This window comes from Grammomys surdaster, unplaced genomic scaffold, assembly GCF_004785775.1.
Source record: "Grammomys surdaster isolate TR1022 unplaced genomic scaffold, NIH_TR_1.0 125562, whole genome shotgun sequence".
In the NCBI taxonomy this organism is placed as follows: domain Eukaryota; kingdom Metazoa; phylum Chordata; class Mammalia; order Rodentia; family Muridae; genus Grammomys; species Grammomys surdaster.
This window is the reverse complement of record NW_021620409.1, coordinates 655,607-681,981: the sequence shown is the minus strand read 5'-3', so window position 1 is coordinate 681,981 and position 26,375 is coordinate 655,607. Positions and strand designations below refer to the sequence as shown.

The 26,375-nt window shown below is 49.4% G+C and overlaps 1 protein-coding gene across 1 annotated transcript; it reads left to right on the top strand.

The window, feature by feature from the left end:
* Positions 1 to 10,803: 10,803 nt before the first annotated feature.
* On the top strand, positions 10,804 to 26,076 carry Esyt1 (extended synaptotagmin 1). The gene is made up of 31 exons (XM_028786716.1): positions 10,804 to 11,247; positions 13,411 to 13,452; positions 13,962 to 14,096; positions 14,197 to 14,270; positions 14,394 to 14,466; positions 14,606 to 14,695; positions 14,879 to 14,934; positions 15,480 to 15,603; positions 15,693 to 15,869; positions 16,072 to 16,154; positions 16,577 to 16,625; positions 16,732 to 16,818; positions 16,902 to 16,994; positions 17,193 to 17,264; positions 17,392 to 17,478; positions 18,718 to 18,867; positions 19,076 to 19,222; positions 19,340 to 19,516; positions 19,681 to 19,763; positions 19,862 to 19,910; positions 19,994 to 20,083; positions 20,187 to 20,282; positions 20,454 to 20,525; positions 20,647 to 20,733; positions 24,269 to 24,406; positions 24,507 to 24,661; positions 24,752 to 24,850; positions 24,935 to 25,066; positions 25,152 to 25,257; positions 25,405 to 25,454; positions 25,653 to 26,076. The coding sequence occupies exons 1-31, from the start codon at positions 10,888 to 10,890 to the stop codon at positions 25,690 to 25,692; spliced, it is 3,273 nt and encodes a 1,090-aa protein (XP_028642549.1). The 5' UTR covers positions 10,804 to 10,887; the 3' UTR covers positions 25,693 to 26,076.
* The last annotated feature ends 299 nt before the right edge of the window (positions 26,077 to 26,375 follow it).

The following is a 26,375-nucleotide window of genomic DNA, read 5'->3' as shown; positions in this document are numbered from 1 at the left end:
GAGAGAGAGAGAGAGAGAGAGAGAGAGAGAGAGAGAGAGAGAGAGAGGAAGAAGAAGAAGAAGAAGAAGAAGAAGAAGAAGAAGAAGAAGAAGAAGAAGAAGAAGAGGAGGAGGAGGAGGAGGAGAAGAGGAAAGGATGATAGGATGATTCTGGGAAATAGCTGAATAGCTGGGCATGGGAGATTCACCGTGAAGTGAACTCTGGAGAGATGGTTGCAAGAATCTGAGGAGAGGTAACCAACCAAGTGGCAGGACTTAAAATAAACAGGTAGTTAAGTTATGAGCTAGTCAGGGGAACAAGCCAAAGCTGATGGCCTAAGCATTTCTTCATGAAATATTGTCAGAGTTGTTTCTGGGACCAAAGAGGCTGGACAGAAAAGCTTACAAGTACAACCTTGGAGGGCCTTCCACTGCATCTCAGGAGACAAGATTAATAGCTAGAAGCCTCTTCTTTTACAGTCCCACAGTCAAACTTAAACCTTGCTGCCTACTGCCAGGGCCTAAAGCTAGCTCACAGATGGGAAGATGGTATTAGCCAGAGAAAGCAGCCACTGCCATCAACCCCAGTCTTCCATCGCTGAGGAGTTATCAAAGTCCAAGCAAAGGTTGTCGAAGCTTGGCCATGGTCAACACTCTCTCCCATCTTTTTTTTTTTTTTTTTTTTTTTCTCAAGGCAGGGTTTCTCTGTGTAGCCCTGGCTGTCCTGGAACTCACTCTGTAGACCAGGCTAGCCTCAAACTCTCGAACTCAGAAATCCGCCTGCCTCTGCCTCCCAAGTGCTAGGATTAAAGGCGAGCGCCACCACCGCCCAGCCACTCTCTCCTATCTTAAAGATTAGATCAACAGTGCTAACCAGCCCCAACCTGCACCTCTCAGCCTTGAAGCAGTTCCCCGATGATTCCACCTGGCTAACAGTCATAGGGAAATGCGGAAACAAAAAGCCGAAACCTAAAGCCACAAATAAAGAGGCAAGAGCCAGTGAGGTGGTTAGATGTCTGCCATCTGCCGCCAAGATTGACAGCCCGAGGAGCACACATGCTGGAGAGAAGCAAGCCCACTAAGTTGTCCACTGACCTTTACCCCCTAACACCAACAACAGTGGCACACACCTAAATGGCACATGCCTTTAACCTTAGCACTCGGAAGACAGAGGCAGGTGGATCTCTTGAGTTCAAGGCCAGCCTGTTCTACAGAGTGAGTTCCAAGAAAGCCAGGGCTCCACAGAGAAACCCTATTTTGAAAAACAAAAAAGCCGGGCAGTGGTGGTGCACGCCTTTAATCCCAGCACTTGGGAAGCAGAGGCAGGCGGATTTCTGAATTCGAGGCCAGCCTGGTCTACAGAGTAAGTTCCAGGACAGCCAGGGCTACACAGAGAAACCCTGTCTCGAAAAACCAAAAAAAAAAAAAATAATAATAAAATAAAATAAAATACACACAATCAGAACAAAGCAAACCTTCTGTTCTCTAACAAGCAGACCTGACAATGACTCGTGGTGTCTTGATGCCAACAGTTAGATGTCTAAGCTAACGCCTAACTTCTAATGAGCCTCATCCCAGGCAGCCAGTATGGAACAAATGGAATTATAACATTTACTTTGTAACAAGATAGCCCTCTGCCCACATTACTCAGTTATCATTTACTCAAACATTAGTGCACACAAATGACTCATGTGACAAGATTAGGTAAGTCTCAACTGCTATAGAGGGACACCATTCCCTTTCAGGGCTGTGGTTCTGTGAATCAATTCACTGTGTTTGTTTTTCTGCCTATGATATGTGTGTGTGTGTGTGTGTGTGTGTGTGTGTGTGTGTAAGGTGGTTCAAGACAGGGTTTTTCTGGGTTGCCCTGGCTGTTCTGGAACTCACTCTGTAAACCGTGTTGGCCTCAAACTCAGAAGATCCTCCTGTCTCTGCCTCCTAAGTGGGGGGATTAAGGTGCCTGCCACCATGCTCAGCATATTCTTTAAAATGTTTACTTTATAAGGGTTTGACCCTGCCTTGGAGTCAGCTTAGAAACCCCCCCCCCACACACACACACCAAGTTATCAGCACAAAGATTTATTATCCAAGAGGGACAAGAGGGGGTGAGAAGAGGGGGGAATCAGACAGCAAGCATCAGATGTTTTTTATAGGAGTGGATTTTTAAGGGAAAAAAGAAATCTGTGCTAGAGTGAGTTGGTAAATCCTGATTGAACACATTAGCCAAATAATGAATTTTGATTGTTAGACCTTGGTGATTGTCTCAGGAAAGAGTCAGCGGCCAATAAGGGAACAGACCCAATTTCAGAATTAGATTTCAGAATGTAATGATTTAGCAAGGGAGACAGATATGGGGTGGGAAGACCTGTCTAGAGGGCACTCCTTTTCATTTTATTAGGTTGTTGGGAGTTGGTAAATCCGCACTGTTCTCTCTGGTGATTTCTTCTACATTGGGGTATCATTGTTAGGGACCCAAGGAAGCTGGAATGTAGGTCCAGGTCGGGAAGAACAGGCTGTTTCTATGTCCATGCTCTGCAGGACCATCTGGGGCTAAAGAAGTGTAGGCAGTGTTAGAGCATTTCTTGAGGCTGGATCACCTGGGACTAGCGGCTTTGGAGAAGTCTAGGATGCAGATTATGAGGGAACACCTGGAGCTGCTGGAGTAGTCTGTAGTTGATTTGAGTGAGATTTGCTAGGACAGATAGCCTAGGGACAGAAGGTAAAGTTCAGGAGTTTAGGGGAAATTTTTCTTTTTCCTGAGACAGAGTTTCTTTGGAACTTTGGCTTTCCTGGAACTTGCTCTGTAGACCAGGCTACCCTCCAATTCAGAAATCCACCTGCCTCTGCCTTCCAAGTGCTGGAATTAAAGGCATGTGTACCACAGCTTGGGGATTTTTTTTTTTATCTTGGGTGAACATTTTAAACTTTTAAGCCCATAGTCTTAGTAGTTGGGAGAGGGTAGTCCCAAGACCAAGAAAGAGTGAGATATCCCACCCTCATGAATAGACAGCTGAGGGAACTTATTGGGCTGGTGGCTGACAGTAATACTTATCTGGAATCTGTTTGACCTGTGACAGGTGGATTTGAGGCTTATAAGACTTTTTTTTTTAATTTTTAAAGATTTAGTTTGAGTATACTGTTGCTGTCATCAGACATAACAAAAGAAGGCATCAGATCCCATTACAGATGGATGTAGTTGCTGGAAATTAAACTCAGGACCTCTAGAAGGGCAGTAAGTGATCTTAACTGCTGAGCCATCTCTCCAGTCTAAGACTTGTTTTAAAAAAAAGTTTATGAAAGAGATAAAAGTATCTGGGCAGTGGTGGCACACGCCTTTAGTCCCAGCACTTGGGAGGCAAAGGCAGGTGAATTACTAAGTTTGAGGCCAACCTGGTTTACAGAGTGAGTTCCAGGACAGCCAGGGCTATACAGAGAAACCCTGTCTCGGAAAAACAAAAAACAAAAAACCAAAACAACAACAACAAATGACATAAAAGTTTTAGACATGTTAGTATCTAAACTGTTTGTAATCTATACCTAGGTATGTTAGTATCTAAACTACCAACTGTTTGTAATCTATACTGAAATCCATACTATAAAAAGGGCTGTAGATTTATGTCTCTGAGTCACAGTAAAAGTTTTGGAATCCAAACAACAGCATAGAGAAAAGGAAATCCGAAACGACTCTTCATACCTTAAATCACTTCCTTAGACCTGTAAATTTCTTCCTCAAAACCTCACAACTTATTTAAGCTTCCATATCCTGAGATCTTAGACCTCTATAACTTGTAGTTACAGACTTTCATAACTAAGATTTTATATCCCCTGACCCTCATAAATTATATAATTTCTGTGTTTGGAGAAAGGATAGAAGGGATTGAGCAGTATAATGAAATATTTCATGAAGTAGGGGATGATGTCCTGTGTTGAAGGTGGGTCAGCTATGCTGTTCTTAGGCTATGTAGTAGGGTAGCCCGGAGGGAAGTGAACTAAGTCACTAGGGAGGAAGCTTGACTGGCTCCATTACTGTCTTTACTGACAACGCAGGGGTTATTCTGATGTGCCTTGCTATGAACCAAGCTAATCTGAGAAGGTAAAAGAGAGGCCCTAGAAGAGGTCGTGACATATATGCATTTTGAAAACCTGTTCCTTCCAGATGGCCAAGTGTGTTAGCAAAATATGAAGAGCATACCTGAAGTCTGAATGCACCACTAATGATGTGTTATTATTGTTGGTGACCTGGAAGGCTCTGGTGAGGGCTATTAATCCTGCCTGTTGACTGGTAGTGTGTGGGGATAAGGAGGTTGCCCTGGCAATGACATCATCTGAGACCACTGCGTAGTCTGGTCGTCTGACAGAAGGGAGCTGCCTTCTATATAAAAATGTAGACAGAAGTGGCTAGAGGGCCTTTGAGCCCTCATGTATGTGCAAGTGATGGGGGCGGAGGTCTTTGAGAGTCTTGGGGCAGGAGTGAAGAGGGTCTGGAGAACGTCGGGTTTAAGGATAAATGAGGGATTGAGGAAGGACAGGTAAGACGATTTTCCATAGCAGAAGTTTAGAAGGATAGAATCCGAGATGGTGCAAGGGGTCGGGATGCTCTGTAAATCAGGAGTTGAGAAAGTGGTGGGAATCCAGAGTTCACTGGTTAGATTTAGAGGTAAGTAGAGAGGCCCTTGCTAGAGCAGGTAGACAGAGGGGTCAGCTGTGGATGATGGTTCTAGAATTTTGGAGAGGTAAGCCACAGGAGCAAAGAACGGTCCTAGAAAGTGTCCCAAGACCCCAAGGGCATAACCTTGCTTTTTGGAAGTATAACTATGGAAAGGTGTGCCTACATGAGGGCCAGGGCTGAAAGGACAGTGGTTCTTTTAAGAACTGTTTATAAGTGGGAGGAGGAGGCTCATGGGGAGATCCAGAAGTAGCCTGGTATAGAGGATGTTCTAGAAATCTATCCATGAGCAAGGGAACTTGGCCACCTCCAAAAAAGGAAAGCAGTTCAGATTCTCAGAGATAAGGAGCAAAGATGGGTAAGGCAGTCTACAGTGAGGTGTCCATGGGTTGGGGTGAGAGGGAATCCAAGACGGGTAACCTGGGGAGAGGAGAGCTGAGCTTCGGAAGTGAGAACGGTAACTCCTGGAAGGACATCCACACACTGAAGCAGGTAGGAGGGGAAAAGAAGAAGGCAGGTGGAAAAGGTGGAGGCTAGCTCATCTTTGAATCCCTAGGGCAGGACAGTCCAGGTCAGTTGTTGGGATGGTTGAGTACTGGGGTCTGGCCAAGTGAAGGCAAGAACCTTGAGAATGAACGTCTAGGGGTATTGAGAAAAGTCATCCTTAAGGTTGAGGGCTGAGAAGTGACTCGTGTTATGAGGGATTCTGGGTAGGATGTGTAATGGTCGGGGGTTACAGAGTGAAGACAGACAATGACAAAGTAATGGAGCAAAGGTCTTGGATGAGGTAGAAGTTTCTGGTTTTATTTTTTGCTTTGTTGTTTTTGGGGGGACAGGGTTTCTCTGTGTAGCCCTGGCTGTCCTGGAACTCACTCTGTAGACCAGGCTGGCCTCAAACTCAGAAATCCACCTGACTCTGCCTCCCAAGTGCTGGGATTAAAGGCGTGCGCCACCACCACCCGGCCAGAAGTTTCTTTTAGGTGTTTTGGACTATCAATATGGGAGCTTTGCAGGGTGAAGTGGTGGGGCATGGATAAAAGAGATGGAGGGGACTGGAGAGACGGTCCAGCTGTTAAGAGCAATGACTGCTCTGCCAGAGGTTCTGAGTTCAATTCCCAGCAACCACATGGTGACTCACAACCATCTGTAATGTCTGAAGACAGCTGCAGTGTAGTCATATAAATAAAAAAAATAATAAATCTTTTTAAAAATGTATGAATGTTTTTTTTTTAAAAAAAAAAGAGATTGAAGGAACCCAGGTCACCTGGTTTGGGGCCTCTGAGGCTGGTTAAGAGTAGCGGGTGTTGGGATTGGAGATGTAGGTAGGTAGACGCTCCTTAAATCGTGACAAAGAACAGTTTGGGGATTTTGGAGAATGGTAGAGTGTACAAATGGAGACCGAGGAACGGAAGAGGAGGGTTGTAGGGCTTTCCTGGGAGCTGTTGTGTGGCAGAAGGAAAAAAATTATGCCAATTTTGCAAAGGATATCTCTTCTCCGTAAGGGAGGAGGGCGTGAGGGTATGAGGAGAGGGGAGTGGGGAAGGACAAGCCTCTGAAGGAGCAAACTAAGGGTGGAGTTTGGAGGAATCTGGAGGGCTGTGGGTGAGGGAGGGGGTGAGTTTCGGTGTGAGTTTAAGCAGGTCAGTCAATATCACCAGAGATCTGAGAAAGATAAATTATAGGAGGAGATAGAATCCAAATGACCCATGTATCAAATGGCAGAGACCTTTTCATTACCTAGACAGTTCTCTTCTGCTATCATACAGGGCTGGGGGACCTTGCTGTCAGACCCAGGTCTGAGACAGTTCTCCTATAAAGGAATTTGGGGAAATTGACCTTACTTTGACTTTGAGTAATCAACCCAAAAGTGTTTGTTTACAGGTTGAGCATAGCCCAGGCAGCAGGCAAGGAGTGTGTGTGTGTGTGTGTGTGTGTGTGTGTGTGTGTGTGTGTGTGTTTATCCCCAGTGGTTAGCGGTACCACACTCCAAGTAGAATCATCCTTGTGGATTCTTCTCTGTCTTCCTTGGAGACCACAAGGTTTATGTTCGGTATGTCTCTATAATTACTAAACATTTTAAACACCATATTTATCAGATCTCTGGAGAGTTTGTCATCTAGTATGTCTGATTTTAGGTTTAACCTTGAAAATGTACACAAATCAGGTGTGGGTAAGAGGTGAGAGAAAGATGAACAAATGAAACTCAGCTGAAGGGAATTGATATGAACAGAGAGAGAGAGAGAGAGAGAGAGAGAGAGAGAGAGAGAACACACATGTAGTGGCCCAGATGGGTTTGTACATAGAGAAGCTGAAGGAGGAAAATTCTTAAGAAAAAGACAGCACCACCACAGGCAGCTCCTCGGAGGGAGAGAGAACTTTGGGAGGGAACTGACAGCCGTAGGCTGGGCAGACCTGCAGGTGAGAGCTGAGAGACAAGAGAACCAGGTCTCACAGAGTCATAGGCAGCTCCTAAGTGGAGGGGAGTAAAGGGTTAAGCATCTGTGTTTTACTTGCATGTATGTATGTATGTGCACCACATGCATGTCTGGTGCTCGCAGATGCCAGGAGAGAGTGCAGGATCCTCTGCAACTGGAGTTCCAGACTGGATTACGGACAGCTGTATGCTGTCCTGTAGGCACAAGGGTCAGCGTTCTATTGCTGTGAAGACAACACCACAACCATAGCAACTCTTAAGATTCATTTATTTAGCATATGTGTAGCTGTCTTCAGACACACCAGATGAGGGCATCAGATCCCATTGCAGATGGTTGTGAGCCACCATGTGGTTGCTGGGAATTGAGCTCAGGACCTCTGGGAGAGCAGCTGATGCTCTTTACCGATGAGCCTGCCCCCAACCCCTCAGCAACTCTTATAAAGCATTTAAGTGAGACTTGCTTACAGTTTAAGGTTTAGGCCATTATCCTCCACAAGCCAGAGAGTGTGGTAAATGGTAGCTGAGAGTTCCACATCTGGATACTCAGGCAGCAGGAAGGGAGATGCTTGCTTGGCTTGAGCTTTTGAAACCCCAAAGTCAGCCGGGCGGTGGTGGTGTATGCCTTTAATCCCAGCACTTGGGAGGCAGAGGCAGGCGGATTTTTGAGTTCGAGGCCAGCCTGGTCTACAGAGTGAGTTCCAGGACAGCCAGAAACACACAGAGAAACCCTGTCTCGAAAAACCAAAAAAAAAAAAAAAAAAAAAACCCCAAAGTCCACCCCAAGTGACACTTCCTCCAACAAGGCCACACCTCCTAATCCCCCTCAAGTATGGCCACTCCCTAATGACCATGCATGCAAGCGTATAAGCCTATTGAGGTCTTCCTATCAAAACAACCACAGCTAGGACCTGAACGTGGGCCCTCTGCAAGAACAGCCAGTGTTCTTAACCATTTCTCCAATCCTACAGTATTTATATTCTGTATTAGAATTTCTGTATCGGGAATCAGACATGGTATCACATGGCTGTAATTCCAACACTTAAAATGGTGAGACAGGAAGAAGCTCAAGGTCAGCCTTAGCTCATTTGAGTTTGAGACCAGTCTGGGATATGAAGGCCTGGAGAGACGGCTCAGTGATTAAAAACATATACTACTCTTCTAGAGGCCAAGAATTCAATTCTCGATGCCAAATATTATTGTAGAGCACAACTCCAGCTCCAGGGGCATCTGATGTCTCTGGCCTTCTTAGGCACCTGCACACGCATGGACATATCCACACACAGACACACTTATACATGATTAAAGATAACAAAAATAAATCTTTCGAAAAATAATGAAAGAAAAAACCCACAAGTCTTTCATAGGGTCGCCAGAGAATCCGCAGGTAAAAGAACTTTCTGTACAAGGCCTGAGGACCTGAGTTCAGGTCTCTTCAGAGCACAAGGTATAGGGACCAAGTCCTGAAGGTTGTTTTCCGAGCTTTATACACACCTGCGCACACACACACACACACGCACACACGCACACACACACACAAACTCTCCATGTAAAGAGAAAGTTATTCTCTCTGGAAAGTTATTCTCTGACCTACACTCATACCCCACATAAAATTAGGCCAAGTTTGGTGGTGTATACATTTAATCTAAGCACTTTGGAGGCAGAGGCAGTTGGATTTCCCTAAGTCCAAAGCCAGACTGGTCTACAGAGTGAAATCATCTTTTAAAGTTGTGTGTATCACAGGGTACATGGGGAGATTAGAGGACAAGTTGACAACTCTCAGGAGTTGGCTTTCCACTTCCACCAGGTGTGTCTGGGGCATTGAACTCAGGTCATCAGGCTTGGTGGCAAGTCCCTTCACCCAGTGAGCCATTTCTATGGCCCTCCACTTTATCTTTAGAGAGAGAGAGTCTTGCTGAAGGTGGAACTTGCTAATTAGGCTAGACTGGCAGGACAGCAAGCCCTAGAAATCCTGTCAGCCTTCCCAGAGCTGGGATTCAGATACATGCTGCCATACTCGTGTGTGTGTGTGTGTGTGTGTGTGTGTGTGTGTGTTGGGGGGGACACACATGGGATCAGAGTTCAACCTTGAGATGTCAGTACTCACTTTCTGCCTCTGAGGCAGTATCTCTCTGCTGCTTCATAAACCAGGTTAATTGTGGCCCAGGAGCTTTTGGAGAATTTCCTGTTCCCACCTCCTACTTCCTGAAGGTGCACAGTGAGCTACCATGTCTGGCTTTTACAGACAGGATGGGCCAGATCTGAACTCAGGTCACTGGGCTTGTGGAGCAAAGGCCTTTTACCCAGTGAGAGCTTTTGTTTGTGGTTGCTGGGGATTGAACTTAGGTCCTCATGCTTGGGCTATACAGAGGAAGAAGTTGTCTTCCAAGCCTGCTCTTCCTCCTTCCCTCATTTCTGTATCCCCCACCCCACCCCCACTGCTTTTGTTTTGTTTTATTTTGTTTCTGCTATTTATCTCAGGCTGCCTTGGCCTCCCAAATGCTGGGCTTACAGCTGTGAGACATCCTGCCTGTCAAAATTCTTCATTTTAGTGTCTTAGAAGTTCCCAAATGTGCTGGTTAGTTTTATATCAACTTTATATAGGCTAGGGTCATCTGAGAGAAAGGAATCTTGAGACGATGACTCCATAAGATCTATAGGCAAGCATAGAGCATTTTCTTAATTGATTGATGGGGAAAGGCCCAGCCCATGGTTGGTGGGGCCATCCCTGGGCTGGTGGTCCTGGGTTCTATAAGAAAGCAGGTTTAGCAAGCCAGTAAGCAGTACCCCTCCAGGCCTCTGCACCAGCTCTTAACCCCAGGTTCCACTGAGGTTTCAGTTCCTGCCTGGATTTCTTTCAATGATGGACTATGATGTGGAAGTGTAAGTCAAATAGACCCTTTCCTCCCCGACCATCAGGTCAGCATCAGGGGAAAAAAAATGGAAAATGTAATCATTGCAGCTACAGCTGAACACTCCCCTCCCACCCACCCCCACTTTAATTTTAATCAGCCCTCTATGATAGAGATGACTAACTCGGAGATTCTAAAAAGAAACAAAATCTCACTTATCGGCTGGTCTTCTCCCCTCCCCCACTTCTTCAAGCTTGGAGTATTAGAACTCTAATGTTCATGCTCCAGCTGTCCCTGACTTGTTCCTTTTCACGGACCAGGTAGGGGGGCTGAGGACAGGACAGACAGGGCCGCTAGACAGGGTCGGTCATCCTAGGCTTTCGTTCTAAATCTATTTCCCTAACGTTTTGCAAGGGCAGCTAGTAAAAACTCAAAGAATATTCTTAGAGGCAAAGCCGAACGTTCTCCGAATATCAAAAACGCTGGGAAAGTTGACAAAGAATATGTTTAAGATTCAGACCAAACTCTGCCAAACCATCTGAACAAGTGGAGAGATAAACCCTCAACACTAGCTCACTCTGAACTCAGTAATTAGAGTAGCGGCTCTGCATGACGTAACTCCACAGGCGCTCCAATCCCACGTGGGAGGAGCAGCTGCTCCCGCCTCTTAAGTGGGACGCCACGCCCCGTTCTCGTCCTAGCCAGTCAAGTACTGCCTTTTGGTTTCTTTCCCCTTTTTCCCGCCACCCAGCCCTCCCACCTTGACCCTTTGGTCCAATCACGGAGGCCCTGCCATCCTAAGTCCTCTCAAGCTTCGCAAGTCTACGAGGCACAGCCCCAACAGGCAGGGGCGGGGCTTGAGGTCCCGGCGGGGGAGCACCATATATTACTGGGGGGGAGCTGGACCAGACACTGAGCTGCCTGCAGCCTCTCGGGCGGGCACTCCCAGAAGCTGCCCCATGGAGCACCCTCCTGAAGAAGGCGCCGGCCCCGAGCCCTCAGGGCAACCCCCTGCCACGGACTCCACGCGGGACGGGGGATCGGGGGTCCCACCTGCCGGCCCAGGTGCGGCGAGCGAGGCCCTGGCTGTGCTGACTTCCTTCGGGCGCCGCTTGTTGGTGCTGGTGCCAGTGTACCTGGCAGGGGCAGCGGGTCTTAGCGTGGGTTTTGTGCTTTTCGGCCTCGCCCTCTACCTGGGCTGGCGCCGGGTCCGCGACGGGAAAGAACGGAGCCTGAGGGCAGCGAGGCAGCTGTTGGATGACGAGGAGCGGATCACCGCAGAAACGCTTTATTTGAGCCACCGGGAACTACCTGCCTGGGTGAGTTACCACGTCAGCCCCTTGCTGCAGTATAGCTCTTCCCAGCCACTCAACTCGGGCTCTCCCTCCCTACGAAGTCAGCTCCCCGACTTAGGACACCCGCGCCCCCCCCCCCCCCCCCAGACTTTGCATCGTCCCGTTAGCGCTTGTGTGCTGCCGGGACGCACCACTCCCGGACGGCCACCCACTCTCCCCGCCCACCCTTGCCGCAGAGCGGATCCTTCCACGGAATCGGGACTTCTTCCTCGGTCTCTTCGGACTACAGCAGTGCATCTGAGCTGCCGCTCCCAGCCAAGCGTGTAGAATGCTCGCTCCTCCTGACTTCTGGTGCCACACGCGCGCCTTCGCCGTGCTGCTTCTGGGGATCCCTCAACCCCACCCCCACCCGGTGATGGCACAGCGGTTCCCTCGCCTTGGCTAGCGCTTTCAAAGCTTTTTATCTACTTAAGGGCATAGGGTTTTCCGTTTCCTGCCTTGTCCCTAGGTAACTGCTGAGACCCAGCCCTGCAAGCATTGTTCCGTTGAGTCCCAGCACCTGGAAATGACCTACCACGGTCGCCTTCCAGCCTCAAGCCAGCTGGACTGCTGGGCTAAGGGAGGAGGTTCTGGGAAGAGGGTAGCGGCTGCTGTAGTTCCCGCTGCTCCTTTTCACTCGCACCCTGGGCGGCCCCACCCTTTTCCGGACCGTGGGCAGCCTTCGCTCGCTCAGCTCGCTCAGCTGACCCAGGCCCTTATTATTACACCCTGTCTCCTGGGCTGAAACAGATGCCTCTCTCTGACCTTGCTAAGATGAGCATGTAACCAGCCCCTTTGGGGGTACCCTCATTACTCTTCTCACTTAGAGGTGCCAGTTAGGTAGAAAGAGGCAGACACCAGTCACACTTGTCATGCCCTGGAGAGAAAAAAGGAAGAAATGGTTTTATGCACCCTAAGTAGCAACTATTACTGCTACTGTTTATCACTGGAATTAATCTAACACCTCCCCACTTCCGTGTACAGCGCAGGTGTCCTTTCCCACTCAGGAAAAGAGAGAAAGGAAGTAGGGAGGAAAGAAATGAGGGGAGAGAGACAGTGCAGAGGTTTGCGCAGGCACTAGCGCACCAGCGCACCAGGCCTAAGTCTCTTCCTGCTAGTCTCTAGGTTATCAGGGTTTGGTTTCTTCTTCACCTTCTTATACTGGAGCCCACGCCCAGTCCCAGGGGAGCAGGGAAGGCTGGACAAAGGAACTAGGACTTCTTCGTCCCAGGATCCCCCGGAGCTCTGATTTGACAGGATCTCCTCCTGAAAGAATGTGCCCTTCTCTTCAAGACTCCTCCCCCTCCCCCTCCTTTGCCCCAGAAGCTGCCATTTCGCATCTCCGAGCTATCTGAAGCATCTCTATGTTGCCCCAGAACCTAACCGCTCCTCTTATTAAAGAAGCCTCAGTGTCCCCAAATTCTAAGGAAAGAATTCTCCTACCCCCAGGATTGTGTACTTAAATCTGTATTAAAACCTTTTACTTTCTGGGCGTGGTGGCATGCCTTTAATCCTAGCACTTGGGAGGCAGAAGCAGGTGGACTTTTGTGAACTGGAGGACAGCCTGGTCTATATAGTGAGTTCCAGGTCAGCCAGGGCTACATAATGAAACACTATCTACAAACAAACAGACAGAGAAAAACAACTTTTTTCTCCCTTTGTTTAACTCATAGTCTCATATAGCCCAGGCTGGCTTTGAACTCCCGGCCCTCCTGCCTTTACCTTTCAAGTGCTGGCAATATAGGTTTGTGTCCCATGGCCAGCTAAAACCTTCTCTTAATAAACTCACACTTTGCATGAGGGGGGGGAGAGAGAGGTGGCTCAGAGGTTAAGAGCACTGACTATTCTTCCAGAGGTCCTGGATTCAATTCCCAGCACCCACATGGCAGCTCACACTGGCTGTAACTCCAGTTCCAAGAGATCTGACGTCTTCACACAGACATACATGCAGGCAGAACAGCAATGCATATAAAATAAGTCATCAGAACAAAAAAGGTGGTGGAGGAGAGGGAGGGAGGGAAGAAACCTCAGTACCCCAGCCCTGGGTGTGAGGAGTCCCTGTCAGATGGACGTGTTGCATCCCACGAGCCTCTCAGGAAGCATGGATGTCAAGTGTGCTCATCACTGTCTCTGCTTTTTCCACGTCAGGTCAGCTTCCCAGATGTAGAAAAGGCAGAATGGCTGAACAAGGTGAGGACTGCCTCGTTTTGATTTTTCCTGGATGGGGTTTATTCCTCTTTCAATGTTTTTTTCCACACCTCCATTTCAGCTAGAGCATAGTCCCCAGAGTTGCCCATGGGGCGAGTCTGACTCCATGTCCAGCTCTGGACACTGAGCCCAAGGCTGCCTCCTCCACTGCAGCATCAGGCCTCAGAAAACAGCTGCATGCTGTCACGCCCAGATAGAACTCACCTTTAGACGAGTGGCTCTCAACTTCCTGATGGTGTGACCCTTTAATACACCTCATGTTGTGGTGATTCCCAACCATAAAATTACTTTTGTTGCTATTTCACAACTGTAATTTTGCTACTGTTACGGATTGTAACGTGAATATCTGTGTTTTCCGGTGGTCTTAGATGATCCCTGTGGAAGGGTCATACGGACCCCCTAAGGGTCGCGACCCACAGGTTGAGAACCACTGCTTTAGCGGGAAAGCAGGCTCTCTTCTGACAGTGTTCCTTCTCTTCTTTTCCTCCCAGATTGTGGCGCAGGTGTGGCCCTTCCTAGGCCAGTATATGGAGAAGCTTCTGGCTGAAACGGTGGCCCCAGCTGTCCGGGGAGCTAACCCCCATCTACAGACTTTCACATTTACACGAGTGGAGCTGGGTGAAAAGGTACTTGTGGGAGGCAGTGGATAGGGGGTGGTGGGGCACCCCGAGGGCTGAGGCTCACCTTTTCCACTCCTGCCTCTCCTGAGATCACCTCTCTCTTTAGCCAGTACGAATCATTGGCGTCAAGGTTCACCCTAGTCAGAGAAAAGATCAGATTCTCCTGGACTTGAATGTCAGGTAACTTCCCGCCTCCCCGCTCCCCTGCCAGTGGGTCCTGGTCACCCCTGACTACTCAGCTCCCCCTACTCTTCCCGGAAACCTAGTACTCACTTCTTTATTCTCTTCCTCACTGCCTCCCAGCTACGTAGGTGATGTACAGATAGATGTGGAGGTGAAGAAATACTTCTGCAAAGCCGGAGTCAAGGGCATGCAGGTGGGGCTGATGTCAGGGCCTTTTTTTACAGGGTCTTTGCCCTAAGTGTCATGGACTCTGGGGATGGGGGGCCTCGGAACAACTGAGGCTTGGGAAGTGAGGGAGGACCCAGGGCTTTGAGCTCCTCTTCTCTCTTCAGCTTCATGGCGTCTTGCGGGTGATTCTTGAGCCGCTCACAGGAGACCTTCCTATCGTGGGGGCTGTATCCATGTTCTTTATCAAACGCCCGGTAAGAGAGAGAGAGAAAGAGAGAGAGAGAGCACATTGTTGGGAGATGGGAGACATGGGACTGTGGGGTTTGGGAAGAGAGGCGGTGCAGACAGGTAGCTATGGACATTGTGAAGTCAGATCAGAGGCTGACCGTGCCCATGCTCCCTAGATCTGTCCTGATTCTTCTGTCCTTCTGTTCCAGACACTTGACATCAACTGGACAGGGATGACCAATCTGCTGGACATCCCAGGACTTAGGTACTGGGCACCCTCCCAAGTAACTCTGGGCAGAGGGCTCAGAGACACAAAGCAGGACACTTCACTCTGTGCCTGAGTCCTTGCGCTTGGGGAGATTGGACCTAAACTCCAGGAAATTTTCAGACTGGGTTTTTTTTTTCTTCCGTGGGAGGAACATACACTTTGGTAGGGAATGGAGACTCCTTGGTGGGCGGAGGTGCCTGCTGCCAAGTCTGACAGGTACAGCATGGTTGTCCTCTGATCTCCACGTATACCCTATGGCATGCATGCATGCATTTATGTGCACACACAGATAAAACAAATGCAAAATAAAGAAATAAAGGGACTGTACTTCCTAAACTTAGGTGTGGTGGCACACATGTGTAGTCCTGGGATGTGGAAGGTTGGACGTTCAGTACCATCATGAGCTACATAACAAATTCCAGCTCAGTCAGAGATATGCAGTGAGATTTAAAGGTTTAAGTCTTTCTCTGTAGGAGAAACCACAATTTGGGTAGGGGGAAAAAACCTAGACCATTGAACCATTTTCCCCCACCCCCCTTTAGCTCACTCTCTGACACCATGATCATGGACTCCATTGCTGCCTTCCTTGTGCTCCCTAACCGACTGTTGGTGCCCCTTGTGCCTGACCTTCAAGATGTGGCCCAGCTGCGGTCCCCACTACCCAGGGTATGGCATCTCCCAGGAGACTGTGCTTTTTCTCAAAGGCCCATGCTGGCTAGGGTCTTAGTTTCTCACCATTGGATTCCTGACCCCAGGGCATTATCCGGATTCACCTGCTGTCGGCCCGAGGTCTGAGTTCCAAGGACAAGTATGTGAAAGGCCTGATTGAGGGCAAATCGGACCCCTATGCGCTCGTGCGCGTGGGCACCCAGACGTTCTGCAGCCGTGTCATAGATGAGGATCTTAACCCTCACTGGGGAGAGACGTATGAGGTAGGAGGCAAGGAGTGTGCGTGCGTGTGCTCGCGCCTCTGTGTGTGTTTGTATATATGTGTGTGCATGTGAGTGAGCATGCACAGGCGCATTCACAAGTGCATGTGTGACATGAGGCCCTGAGCATCGATGGGGGGAGAAGCTGCTGATTGGAGCCCTCACAGCTACAGTTCATAAGACCCCAGTCCTCTGTGCTCTCCAGGTGATAGTCCATGAGGTTCCAGGACAGGAGATTGAAGTGGAGGTATTTGACAAGGATCCAGACAAAGATGATTTCCTGGGAAGGTGAGACAGCCCATTTTAGATTCTAAAGTCCCAGTACTACCAAGATTCTGGAGGTAGGAGAGCATACACACACAACACACGCCCTCCCTCTGTCCTTCAGTCCCTCTCTCCCTCCCCTCCATGTAACCATTAAGCACGTAGTGCTCTTGCAGAGGACCTGGGTTCAATCCCTAGTGTCCAGGGAGGCTTACAACCTCCTGTGTCTCCAGCTTCCATTCCTCTGGCCTTCTTAGGCACCCGCACTCACATGCACATACCCACACACAGAATTTTTAAGAAATAATGAAATAAAAAGGACTCTCCGATTACTCCTGGATGGTGAGTGGAGGGAAACCTGCTGACTTGCTGCTAATTATGTCCTTCTCCTCTCCTCCCCTTCCTTCCTCTCCCCTCCTCTCTCCCCTCTCCTCTCCCTCTTCCAGAATGAAGCTGGATGTTGGGAAGGTATTACAGGCTGGAGTCCTGGATAGTGTAAGTTGGGAGAAGAGGAAGGTGGGAGTGAGCTCACCCTCTGGGAAGTGACAGCCGCTGCCTTTTGGGTGGCCTCTGACCTCTGCTTGTCTTTGACTCCCTTCAGTGGTACCCTCTACAAGGCGGGCAAGGCCAAGTTCACTTGAGGCTAGAATGGCTGTCACTTCTGCCAGATGCGGAGAAGCTGGACCAGGTAAGTGGCACAGGACACAGGAGGCTGGGAACATCGGGTAGTGGTGGGGGGGGTGGGGTCTGACCACTATTCCCTCCTCCCAGGTTCTACAGTGGAATCGGGGCATCACTTCTCGGCCAGAGCCCCCGTCAGCTGCCATCCTCGTTGTCTACTTGGATCGAGCCCAGGATCTTCCTGTGAGTTTGGCTCCTAGCATATAGAGGATCAGAGCCTTGGGGGAAAGGACGGCCACTCCTCCTTTGCTGAGGATGCAGATGCCCCTGCCTGCAACAGTTCTGAGGAGGGGGTCAGGTCTGCTGGCCCCACCTTACATCGTCAGACCCCTGACACCCAACACTCGAAGGATGATGTCTAAATTCTATCCCCCGACACAGCTGAAGAAAGGCAACAAGGAGCCCAACCCCATGGTGCAACTGTCAGTTCAGGATGTGACCCAGGAGAGCAAGGTAGGGGTGAGCACAGCGCTGGTTCAGGATAAGGGAGAGCAGGCCTCGCCTTAGAATGTTGGCTAGTTCAGGGTTTCAACCCGCATGGGAGTGGTGCTGGGTACATGTCCTGTGTGATCACCCTTAGGCTACCTACAACACCAACAGCCCAGTGTGGGAAGAGGCTTTCCGATTTTTCCTGCAAGACCCTCGAAGCCAGGAGCTTGATGTACAGGTGAGAGCTACCTTATCCTGTCTTCCCAGACTTTATTGGTACATGTTTTCCCCTGCTTTCTTAGATCTGTTTTTACCTGTGTGTGTGTATGAGAGAGAGACAGAGAAAGAGAGAGAGAGATGGAGATTAATTCATTTGTTCCTCCCAAGTGCTGGGATTAAAGGTGAGCCACCACCTCTAACTTTTTTTTTTGGTCAGTGTAACTTTTTAACTTTTTAAAAAAATATTTATTTTATTTATATGAATACACTGTCAGTGTCTTCAGACATACACCAGAAGGGGACATCAGATTCCATTACAGATGGTTGTGAGCTACCATGTGGTTGCTGGGAATTGAACTCAGAACCCCTGGAAGAACAGTCAGTGATCTTAACCATTGAGCCATCTCTCCAGCCCCAGTGTAACTTATTCACTTTACATGCTACTCGCTGCCCCCTCCTAGTCGCCCCCTCCCACAATTCTTCCCTAGCTTTTTTTTTTTTTTTTTTTCTTTGATAGGGTCTCACTGTGTAGACCTGGTTGGCCTCAAACTCACAGAAATCCACCTGCCTCTGCCTTAGTGCATAAAGGTGTGCCACCACACCTGGCTTAAAATTCATTTTTATAATTGGTAACTCTGTATTTGAAATGAGTAATTTTTATGGTGGGCAGATTGTATTCCAATAAAATTAACATTTAGCATTTAAAGGTCTTAGAACAATCGTGAAACATTGTATCATGGCTTCTTTGCTTACTGGTCAGGTTCATGGAGGAAACATGGAGGTGCTGATTATACAGCCTCTGAAGGTCCTCAGAGAGGACACGGGAGCTGGAGCAAATAGGGTTTGGAAACTGGGGCCAGCAAAGCACTGGCTCTGTTGGTAGATATACAGCCTGGTGACCCGAGTTCAATCCTCAGAAGATACATAAAGGTGGAAAGAGAGAACCAACTTCACAGAATTGTCCTCGGGACACACACACACACACAATGAACAATTTTTTTTTTTTTCAAACATTCTGAACAAAGATCACAACTGAGCCTAAAGGATAGTAAGTAGGGTTGAAATAGGCTGGGGAGAGGATGAAAATGTTCTCGGGGAACAGAACGAGCCAAAGGTAGAAGAGGAGATGGTGATGTTGAAAGAAGATGGTAAGAAGCCGGTTTGTAACTGTCGGGGGGGAGAACAGAGCTGGAGTCGTGTTATAATTTCAATGTCTCCTTCTCTAACATTCACCTCCATTTCTGTACCGTATCACCAGGTGAAGGACGACTCCAGGGCCCTGACATTAGGGGCCCTGACTCTCCCTCTTGCTCGCCTGTTGACTGCCTCTGAACTCACCCTGGACCAGTGGTTCCAGCTCAGCGGCTCAGGCCCAAACTCCAGGCTCTACATGAAACTGGTCATGCGGGTATGGCAATGGGGGAAGCGCTGGGGGCTGGGAGACCTGTGGATCCATTGGTAGTCAGAGCCTAGAAGAGGAGCTACCTTATGCGAGCTTGTCAAAAAGTGTTTGTTGGGCTGACTGGGGGAAGGGATGAGGTGAGCTCGGTCCTCGGCCTGCGCCTGCGCAAGAGCTCATCTTCGGACTGCCCGTGTGTGTCTTTCTTACACTGCAGATCTTATACTTAGATTACTCGGAAATCCACTTCCCCACTGTGCCTGGTACCCAGGACTGGGACAGTGAGAGCCCAGACACAGGCAGCAGTGTGGATGCTCCGCCTCGGCCCTATCACACAACTCCTAACAACCACTTTGGGACTGAGGTAAATTGATACCTGGAAAATAGAAGGCTCTGTCTGCCCACAATGTGTACCGAGCCTGTTTTAGGGGTGTTTCAGAGAGTTCTCGCTCCCTTTGATCAGCATCTGTTCTTTCTGTAGAATGTTCTTCGGATCCATGTATTAGAAGCTCAGGACCTAATTGCCAAAGACCGTTTCTTGGGGGGATTGGTGAAGGGCAAATCAGACCCCTACGTCAAACTCAAGGTGGCTGGAAGAAGCTTCCGGACCCATGTTGTTCGGGAAGATCTCAATCCCCGCTGGAATGAGGTTTTTGAGGTCAGAAGTGAGTGGCTGGGACTCCTCTATCTGGCCCAACAGTGACTGCCATTCTGTGGTCAGCTGATGGGGGTGTGGTTGGGGCGGATGGGGGTGTGGTCAGATGATGGTGGAGGATAGTCATTTGGAGAAGAGAAGGAGAGACTTTCCTTTTCTCCCACTAGGTGATTGTCACATCAATCCCTGGCCAAGAGCTTGAGATTGAGGTCTTTGATAAGGACTTGGACAAGGATGACTTTTTGGGCAGGTAAGAGGATCGGAAAGCAGTTCAGGCAGACGGATAGGTTGGGCCCCATATAGGCCACGGTATCAACCAGTCAGCCTCGTCTTTATTCTCCACCGCAGGTATAAAGTGAGTCTCACTACAGTGCTCAACAGTGGCTTTCTTGACGAGGTGAGCGTGCGCTGAGAGCCGGTGTCCCTGATCTTGACTCCAGCCTTATTTTCATCTTCACCCTTTCCTGCCTGTATCCACAGTGGCTGACCCTGGAGGATGTCCCGTCTGGGCGCCTGCACTTGCGCCTGGAGCGTCTGACCCCTAGACCGACTGCTGCCGAGTTAGAGGAGGTGAGAGAGAAGGGTGGGGCAGGGTGCACCCTGTGTTAGCGTCCAGAGTGCGTCTCAGGTCCCCAGGGTGTCAGTCCCGTCCACAGCCCGATGTGTGTCCCAGGTGCTGCAGGTGAACAGCCTGATCCAGACTCAGAAGAGCTCAGAGCTGGCAGCAGCCCTGCTGTCCGTCTACCTGGAGCGCGCAGAGGATCTGCCGGTAAGAGCGAACCCTGCGGGTTCCTGGCCAGGATGGTGCTGGGGTGAGATTATCCAGAGCTATGAGGGTGGGGGCTGAAAATGGAGACATGGCTCTGTGCTCTGTGGCTTTAATGTGTAAGGGGGAGAGGGCTAGGTCTAAATTAACGAGCAACCGGTATTCTCCTCCCAGCTCCGAAAAGGCACCAAGCCTCCCAGCCCTTATGCCACTCTCACCGTTGGAGAGACTTCCCATAAAACCAAGGTAGAAGGAGATGCTCTCTGTAAGGGGATCCTTCTCTGCTAAAGATGGGAGGGAGGAGACTGCAAGACCGAGTCTGGCCACTCATCATGGTAACACCCACCACCCTCTCTGTCCCCAACAGACTGTCTCCCAGACTTCAGCCCCTGTCTGGGAGGAGTGTGCCTCCTTTCTCATCAGGAAGCCACATGCTGAGAACCTGGAGCTGCAGGTACTGTGAACTCAGACCAGACACAGGGTGAACAGAAAGGAAAGAAACACCCGTGATCACAGCTCATGGGAATCTGAGGCAGGAGGATTGCCCTGAGTTCAAGGCCAGTCTGGCCTAGTGAGACCCTGTTTCAAAAAACATCACCACAAACGAAAGGGAAGTGTTTTAGTTAGGGTTTTACTGCTGTGAACAGACACCATGACCAAGGCAACTTTGTAAGGACAACATTTAGTTGGGGCTGGCTTACAGGTTCAGAGGTGTTCAGTCCATTATCATCGAGGCAGGAGCATGGCAGCATCCACGCAGGCATGGTGCAGGAGTTGGTGAGAGTTCTATCTTCATCTGAAGGCTGCTAGCAGAATACTGACTTCTAGGCAGCTAGGGTAAGGTTCTTAAAGCCCACACCCACAGTGACACACCTACTCCAACAAGGCCACACCTTCTAATAGTGCCACTCCCTGGGACGAGCATATACAAACCATCACAGGAAGGAAAGCTTGAGTCCTCAGATTTAGTCACAGTGTCACTGGAGGACACTTCTAGAAGAATGGTGAGGTTAAAGGCAGAAGGTGAGGAGAGGAGGGGTCCTACCAGACCAGGGAGGTGGGGCGGTGAGAGAAGTATCCTTGGAAGGCTTCCGAACTTAAGGGTAGATAGGCCCTAAGCAACAAGACTAGAAAGGTCAGTGGTGGATCTCAGCAGGCAGCTTGCAAACACCTGCACTACAGTTCCGCATACTACAGCTGCCTGATACATACATAAATAATATAAAACCGGAATTGTTACATTTCGTTCATTTATTTATTTATTTATTTATTTATTTATTTAGAGACAGGGCTTCTTTGTGTAACAAGCCCTGGCTGTCGTGGACTTCTTTGTAGACCAGGCTGGCCTGGAACTCACAAGATCCTTCCGCATGCTGGGATTATAGCACCAGGTGTAAAACCCACAGTTTTTTGTTTGTTTGTTTGGTTTGGTTTTTCGAGACAGGGTTTCTCTGTGTAGCCCTGGCTGTCCTGGAACTCACTCTGTAGACCAGGCTCGAACTCAGAAATCCACCTGCCTCTGCCTCCCAAGTGCTGGGATTAAAGGCGTGCGCCACCACCGCCCAGCTAACCCACAGTTTTAAAATAAAACATGAATGCCTTTTAGGGTGAGGGGAAAAAAAAGGATAAATTTCATAATAGGGACTTCTCAGTATCATGCTGAGGTTTTTGGGTTTGGGAGAAGATGTAGCTCTGGGTAGAATCTTTGCTTAGCATGCTTGAGACCCTAAGTTCAATACCCCCCCCCCCAAGAAAAAGAATTTTGGCCAGGTATTGCTGGTATATGCCTGTGCTTCTGGCACTGGAGAGATGGAAGCAGGAAGATCAGAAATTCTAGGTTCACTATGTAATTGCTTCAAGGCCAGCCTAGCTCCATGAGACCCTGTCTCAAAAGAAAAAAAGAAAGGAATTTGTATTTTATGCTAAAGTGGGAGTGATTATTTCAGACCTGCAGTTAGGAGGATCGTGACCCACCAGGATGGCCAATAGTAGCAGGCAGATCTTAGAGACTAGCTGGTCTGGGTGTGGTGGCACAGGCTTGCAGTTCTGTCATAATCCTAAGATGGGGCTCATCCAGACCTACATAATGAGACCCCATCTCAAGAAAATGAGGAGGGAGGCCTCAGAGTAATTAAAGCAAGACATTATTACAAAGGCCTGCTAGGATTTCTCTGGGGTTTTTGTTAGTGTGTGCGCACACACGTGTGTGAATGCGGGTGTGTGCATGTCAGGGAATGCATGTGGGGTCAGACAACCTTGGATGTCATGACTTGACTGCCGCCTTAGTTTAGAAGGAGTCTCTGTTGTTTTTGCTCTCGGTCGACTGAAGCTGGCTGGTCAAGCTTCCAGGGTTCATATCTCCCTATAGTACGGGCGCTTTGTGTTGGTTTGTGGGCTCAGGTCCTCATGCTCCTGCTGCAAATGCTCTTACTCACTGGGTCATCATCTAAAAAAAATTCTCATGTAACCTGGCTGGCCTAGAACTCAGAGAGAGCCATCTTCCTGCCTGTGTCCCAGGTGCTGGAATCAAAGCTTGTGCTACCAAGCCTGGCATTCTTTTTCATTTTGTTGTTTTTCCCTGTTTAGATATTAGTGCACCTAAACAACAAAAACAACTGGGCATCTTTGTTGTTGATGACTTTTTGAGACAGCATCTTGCACTGTACCCTAGACTGGCCTCCAGAATGCTGGAATTACAGGCATGCTTCACCCACCTGCCGCTCTTGTTTGGGAGAGGAAGGGAAGAACAAAGAACAGTCTCTGAATTAGAAGTCTGTGGTGTTAACTGCTTTCCCCCTTGTGGAAGCACATGGGCAAGAGCTCACACCTAACAACACAGATATAAAGGAGGAATCCTTCGGGGGACCTGCATTGTAGCCAGAACACAGAAAGAAGGTTGCAGGAAACAAGATAAGTCTCAAAAGTGGAAGAGGCTGAATGTTACCAAGAGGGAAAATAAGACTGTTACAAATCACTGAGCTGGGTGTGTGGTGGTGCACGCCATGAATCCCAGTACTCAGGAGGCAGAGGCAGGTGGATCTCTGTGGGTTCGAGAAGCCCAGGACAGGCAGGGTTAAACAGAGAAACCCTGTCTCACAAAACAAAAACAAAACCTGCCTCAAAAAACCAAAACCAAAAAAAAAAAAAAAAACTAGAGGTGTAAGCATGTTTAGCTATATTTTAAGATTTTAGTTATACATGTGGGTGTTTTATGTACCATGTGCATACCTGGTGCCCAGGGAAGCCGGAAGAGGGCGACAGTTGTGGTAGGCTGCAGTGGGTGTGCTTCTAATCAAATTCAGGTCCTCTCAAAGAGCAGCCAGTACTCTGTGGCTGGGACCTCTCTCCACCACTCACATCTGCAACAGGAAGGTTTTAAAATGTTACATGTGAGATGTAGAAATGAGAGCATGAAAGGCAGGAAACTTTCTGAGCCAGGGAGTCATGGAGCTCAAGGTGACCTCAAACTCGGTATGCAGCTGAGGGCGACTCTCCTGCCTCCACAGTTCCAGGATGACAGACTTGCACCAGCACACCTGGTCCCATGTGGAGCTGGGGCCTCCACCCAGAGCTGCAATCGAGTTAGGCAAGCATGGTACCAAATAAGCTGTACCCCCAGCCCTATGCTATTATTTACTTTTTCTTTTTGAGACTGTGTAGCCGTGGCTGGCCTGGAACTCAGAGATTTGCCTTCTTCTTCCCCCCCACCCCCCATTTGCTGGTGTGTGTGCCACCACTGCCCGGCCGTGCCTGGCAATTTACCTTTAGTTTCTGACATTCTTTTTTCCATTCTGCTGGTTCTACTGGTGAGTCTGTCAAATCTTACGAATTAGAGACTATTTCAATTCAGAGAGAAGGTAGGTAGGAGGCTTGATGGCACATACCTGTAGTCCTAGCGCTGGAGAGGCTCAGAATTTTCACCAAAACCACCTGAGAACCTTATCCCAAATGCCAAGCTTCAATGCTTTATCATTGCGTTTGCCCCACAGGTTCGGGGTGAAGGGACCGGCACCCTGGGCTCCGTATCCCTGCCTCTCTCTGAGCTCCTCCAGGTGGAACAACTCTACCTGGACCGCTGGTTTGCCCTCAGCGGTCAGGGCCAGGTGCTAATGAGAGCGCAGCTAGGGGTGAGTACCAGGGCAGGGCCAGGAAGGCTCAGGGCTCCAGAGGGTGGGAGCTGTAAGGAGCAGCCCTCGGGACTGCCCAGCTCACATCTCCTGCTCCCAGATCCTGGTATCCCAGCACTCAGGAGTGGAAGCCCACAGCCACAGCTATAGCCACAGCTCCTCCTCGCTCAATGAAGAACCCGAGGCCTTAGGGGGATCTACTCACACCACCTCCCCAGTCCTAGAGGTCAGGCATCGCCTAACACATGGTGACAGGTAAGGGGCTGGGAAGGGAGGTGGTATGCGGGTGGGAGTATGAAGTTGAATCACCGGGTGCCTAGATGCTTGTCTCTTGTTTTCCCACAGTCCCACTGAGGCTCCTGTTGGGCCCCTGGGCCAGGTGAAGCTGACGGTGTGGTACCACAGTGATGAACAGAAGCTCATCAGCATCGTCCACAGCTGCCGGTGAGACCCCGCCCACCTGCCCTCGGTGGTTCTCTCCATCTTTCTCCTCGAGCGCGCTCCAGTGCCCACATCCTTCTGTTGCAGGGCCCTTCGACAAAATGGACGTGATCTCCCAGACCCCTACGTGTCGGTGCTGCTGCTCCCAGACAAGAACCGAAGCACCAAGAGGAAGACCCCACAGAAGAAGAGGACCCTCAATCCTGAGTTCAATGAACGGTCAGTAAACAGGCATGGGGTGGCAGGGGGGGCGTGGAGGGGCTTCGAGTGGGCCCCTGGCTCTAAGATCTAGTCCTTTCCCTAGGTTTGAGTGGGATCTGCCCCTGGATGGGACTCTCAGGCGAAAGCTCGATGTCTCTGTGAAGTCAAACTCCTCCTTCATGTCAAGAGAGCGTGAGCTTCTGGGGAAGGTGAGAGGGCGAGGCCTAAAGCTGCCGGTGCCGCTGGGATGAGACCACATCATCACACAGTGGTTCAGAATGATAAAGTATGTTGATAAGACGGGTTCTTTGAAAATGCCAGAATGACATCTTGCCTCCTGTCACCCTCCAATCCAGGTGCAGCTGGATCTAGCAGAGATAGACCTTTCCCAGGGTGCAGCCCAGTGGTGAGTGTCTGCATAGGAGTGTGTGGAACTGGCTACTCACACTGGAGAAATCCCAATCACAGGATGTAATGCAGTTCAAGATTGGCCTGGGCTCTGTAGCAAGCTCTAAGCCAGCCTGGGAAGCAGACAGAATCTCAGAAAACGAAACTGACGTTTGAGTCTTCATTCTGCCTGAACTCTGTGTCCTTGCTTCCCTAGGTACGATCTGACGGATGACAGAGATAAGAGCAGTTTCTAGGAGCTGAGGGATGACAACCTGGCACCGCTCGGTCTTCTTGCCTCTTGCCCCAGTGTGATGAGCCTCCACAGCGAGGCTCCAGGGCTGAGCCTGTGCCCTTTTGCCTTCTGGGCCCAAATAAGGGTCTTCGCCTGACCAAAGAGGATCACCTTACCCCTCACTGCACGGCCTTTATCCTGCGGGGCTCCCAGGGCAGGGACCTGAGCTGGCTATTTCCTGTTCTGCCTGCACCTCCTCCTCCTTCCCACTCCTCAGGGCCTCACGCACCTGTGCCTGGCCGCTGGCAGCACTAGCAGTGGCATTCTGCTCATGCCAAATGCAGCTTTTGGAAAGCTTTTTTTTTTTTTTTTTTACACCATAATAAAAAATATACAGAAAACGGTGCTCCATGAACTTGCATGTCATCCTTGCGCCGGGGGCCGTGCTAATCTCTACCTTGCTCTAAGTTAATCCGTATGTTGCTGAGTGGTGTGTAAGGTCTTCTGTGATTGTGTGGTCACCTACCAACCATCAGGAGAACAAACATAGGGGTGTGAAGGTAGATGACGGGCTAGCTCCTCAGACTGAGGCTCTTGAAACTTCGGGTACCAGATGAGCAGCAACCGGGCCCCATGTCCAGCTACACACACACGTCTTCCTCAATCCACTCTTGAAAATATATGCGCTATGGCGGCTGCATCAGT

Bases quoted from the DNA above. Each gene is read 5' to 3' on its own strand.
- Esyt1 (XM_028786716.1), top strand. From the start codon at position 10,888: ATGGAGCACCCTCCTGAAGAAGGCGCCGGCCCCGAGCCCTCAGGGCAA. The intron at 15,870-16,071 runs GTAGGAGGCAAG...TGTGCTCTCCAG, and splicing joins ACTGGGGAGAGACGTATGAG to GTGATAGTCCATGAGGTTCC. The intron at 16,155-16,576 runs GTGAGACAGCCC...TCCCTCTTCCAG, and splicing joins AAAGATGATTTCCTGGGAAG to AATGAAGCTGGATGTTGGGA.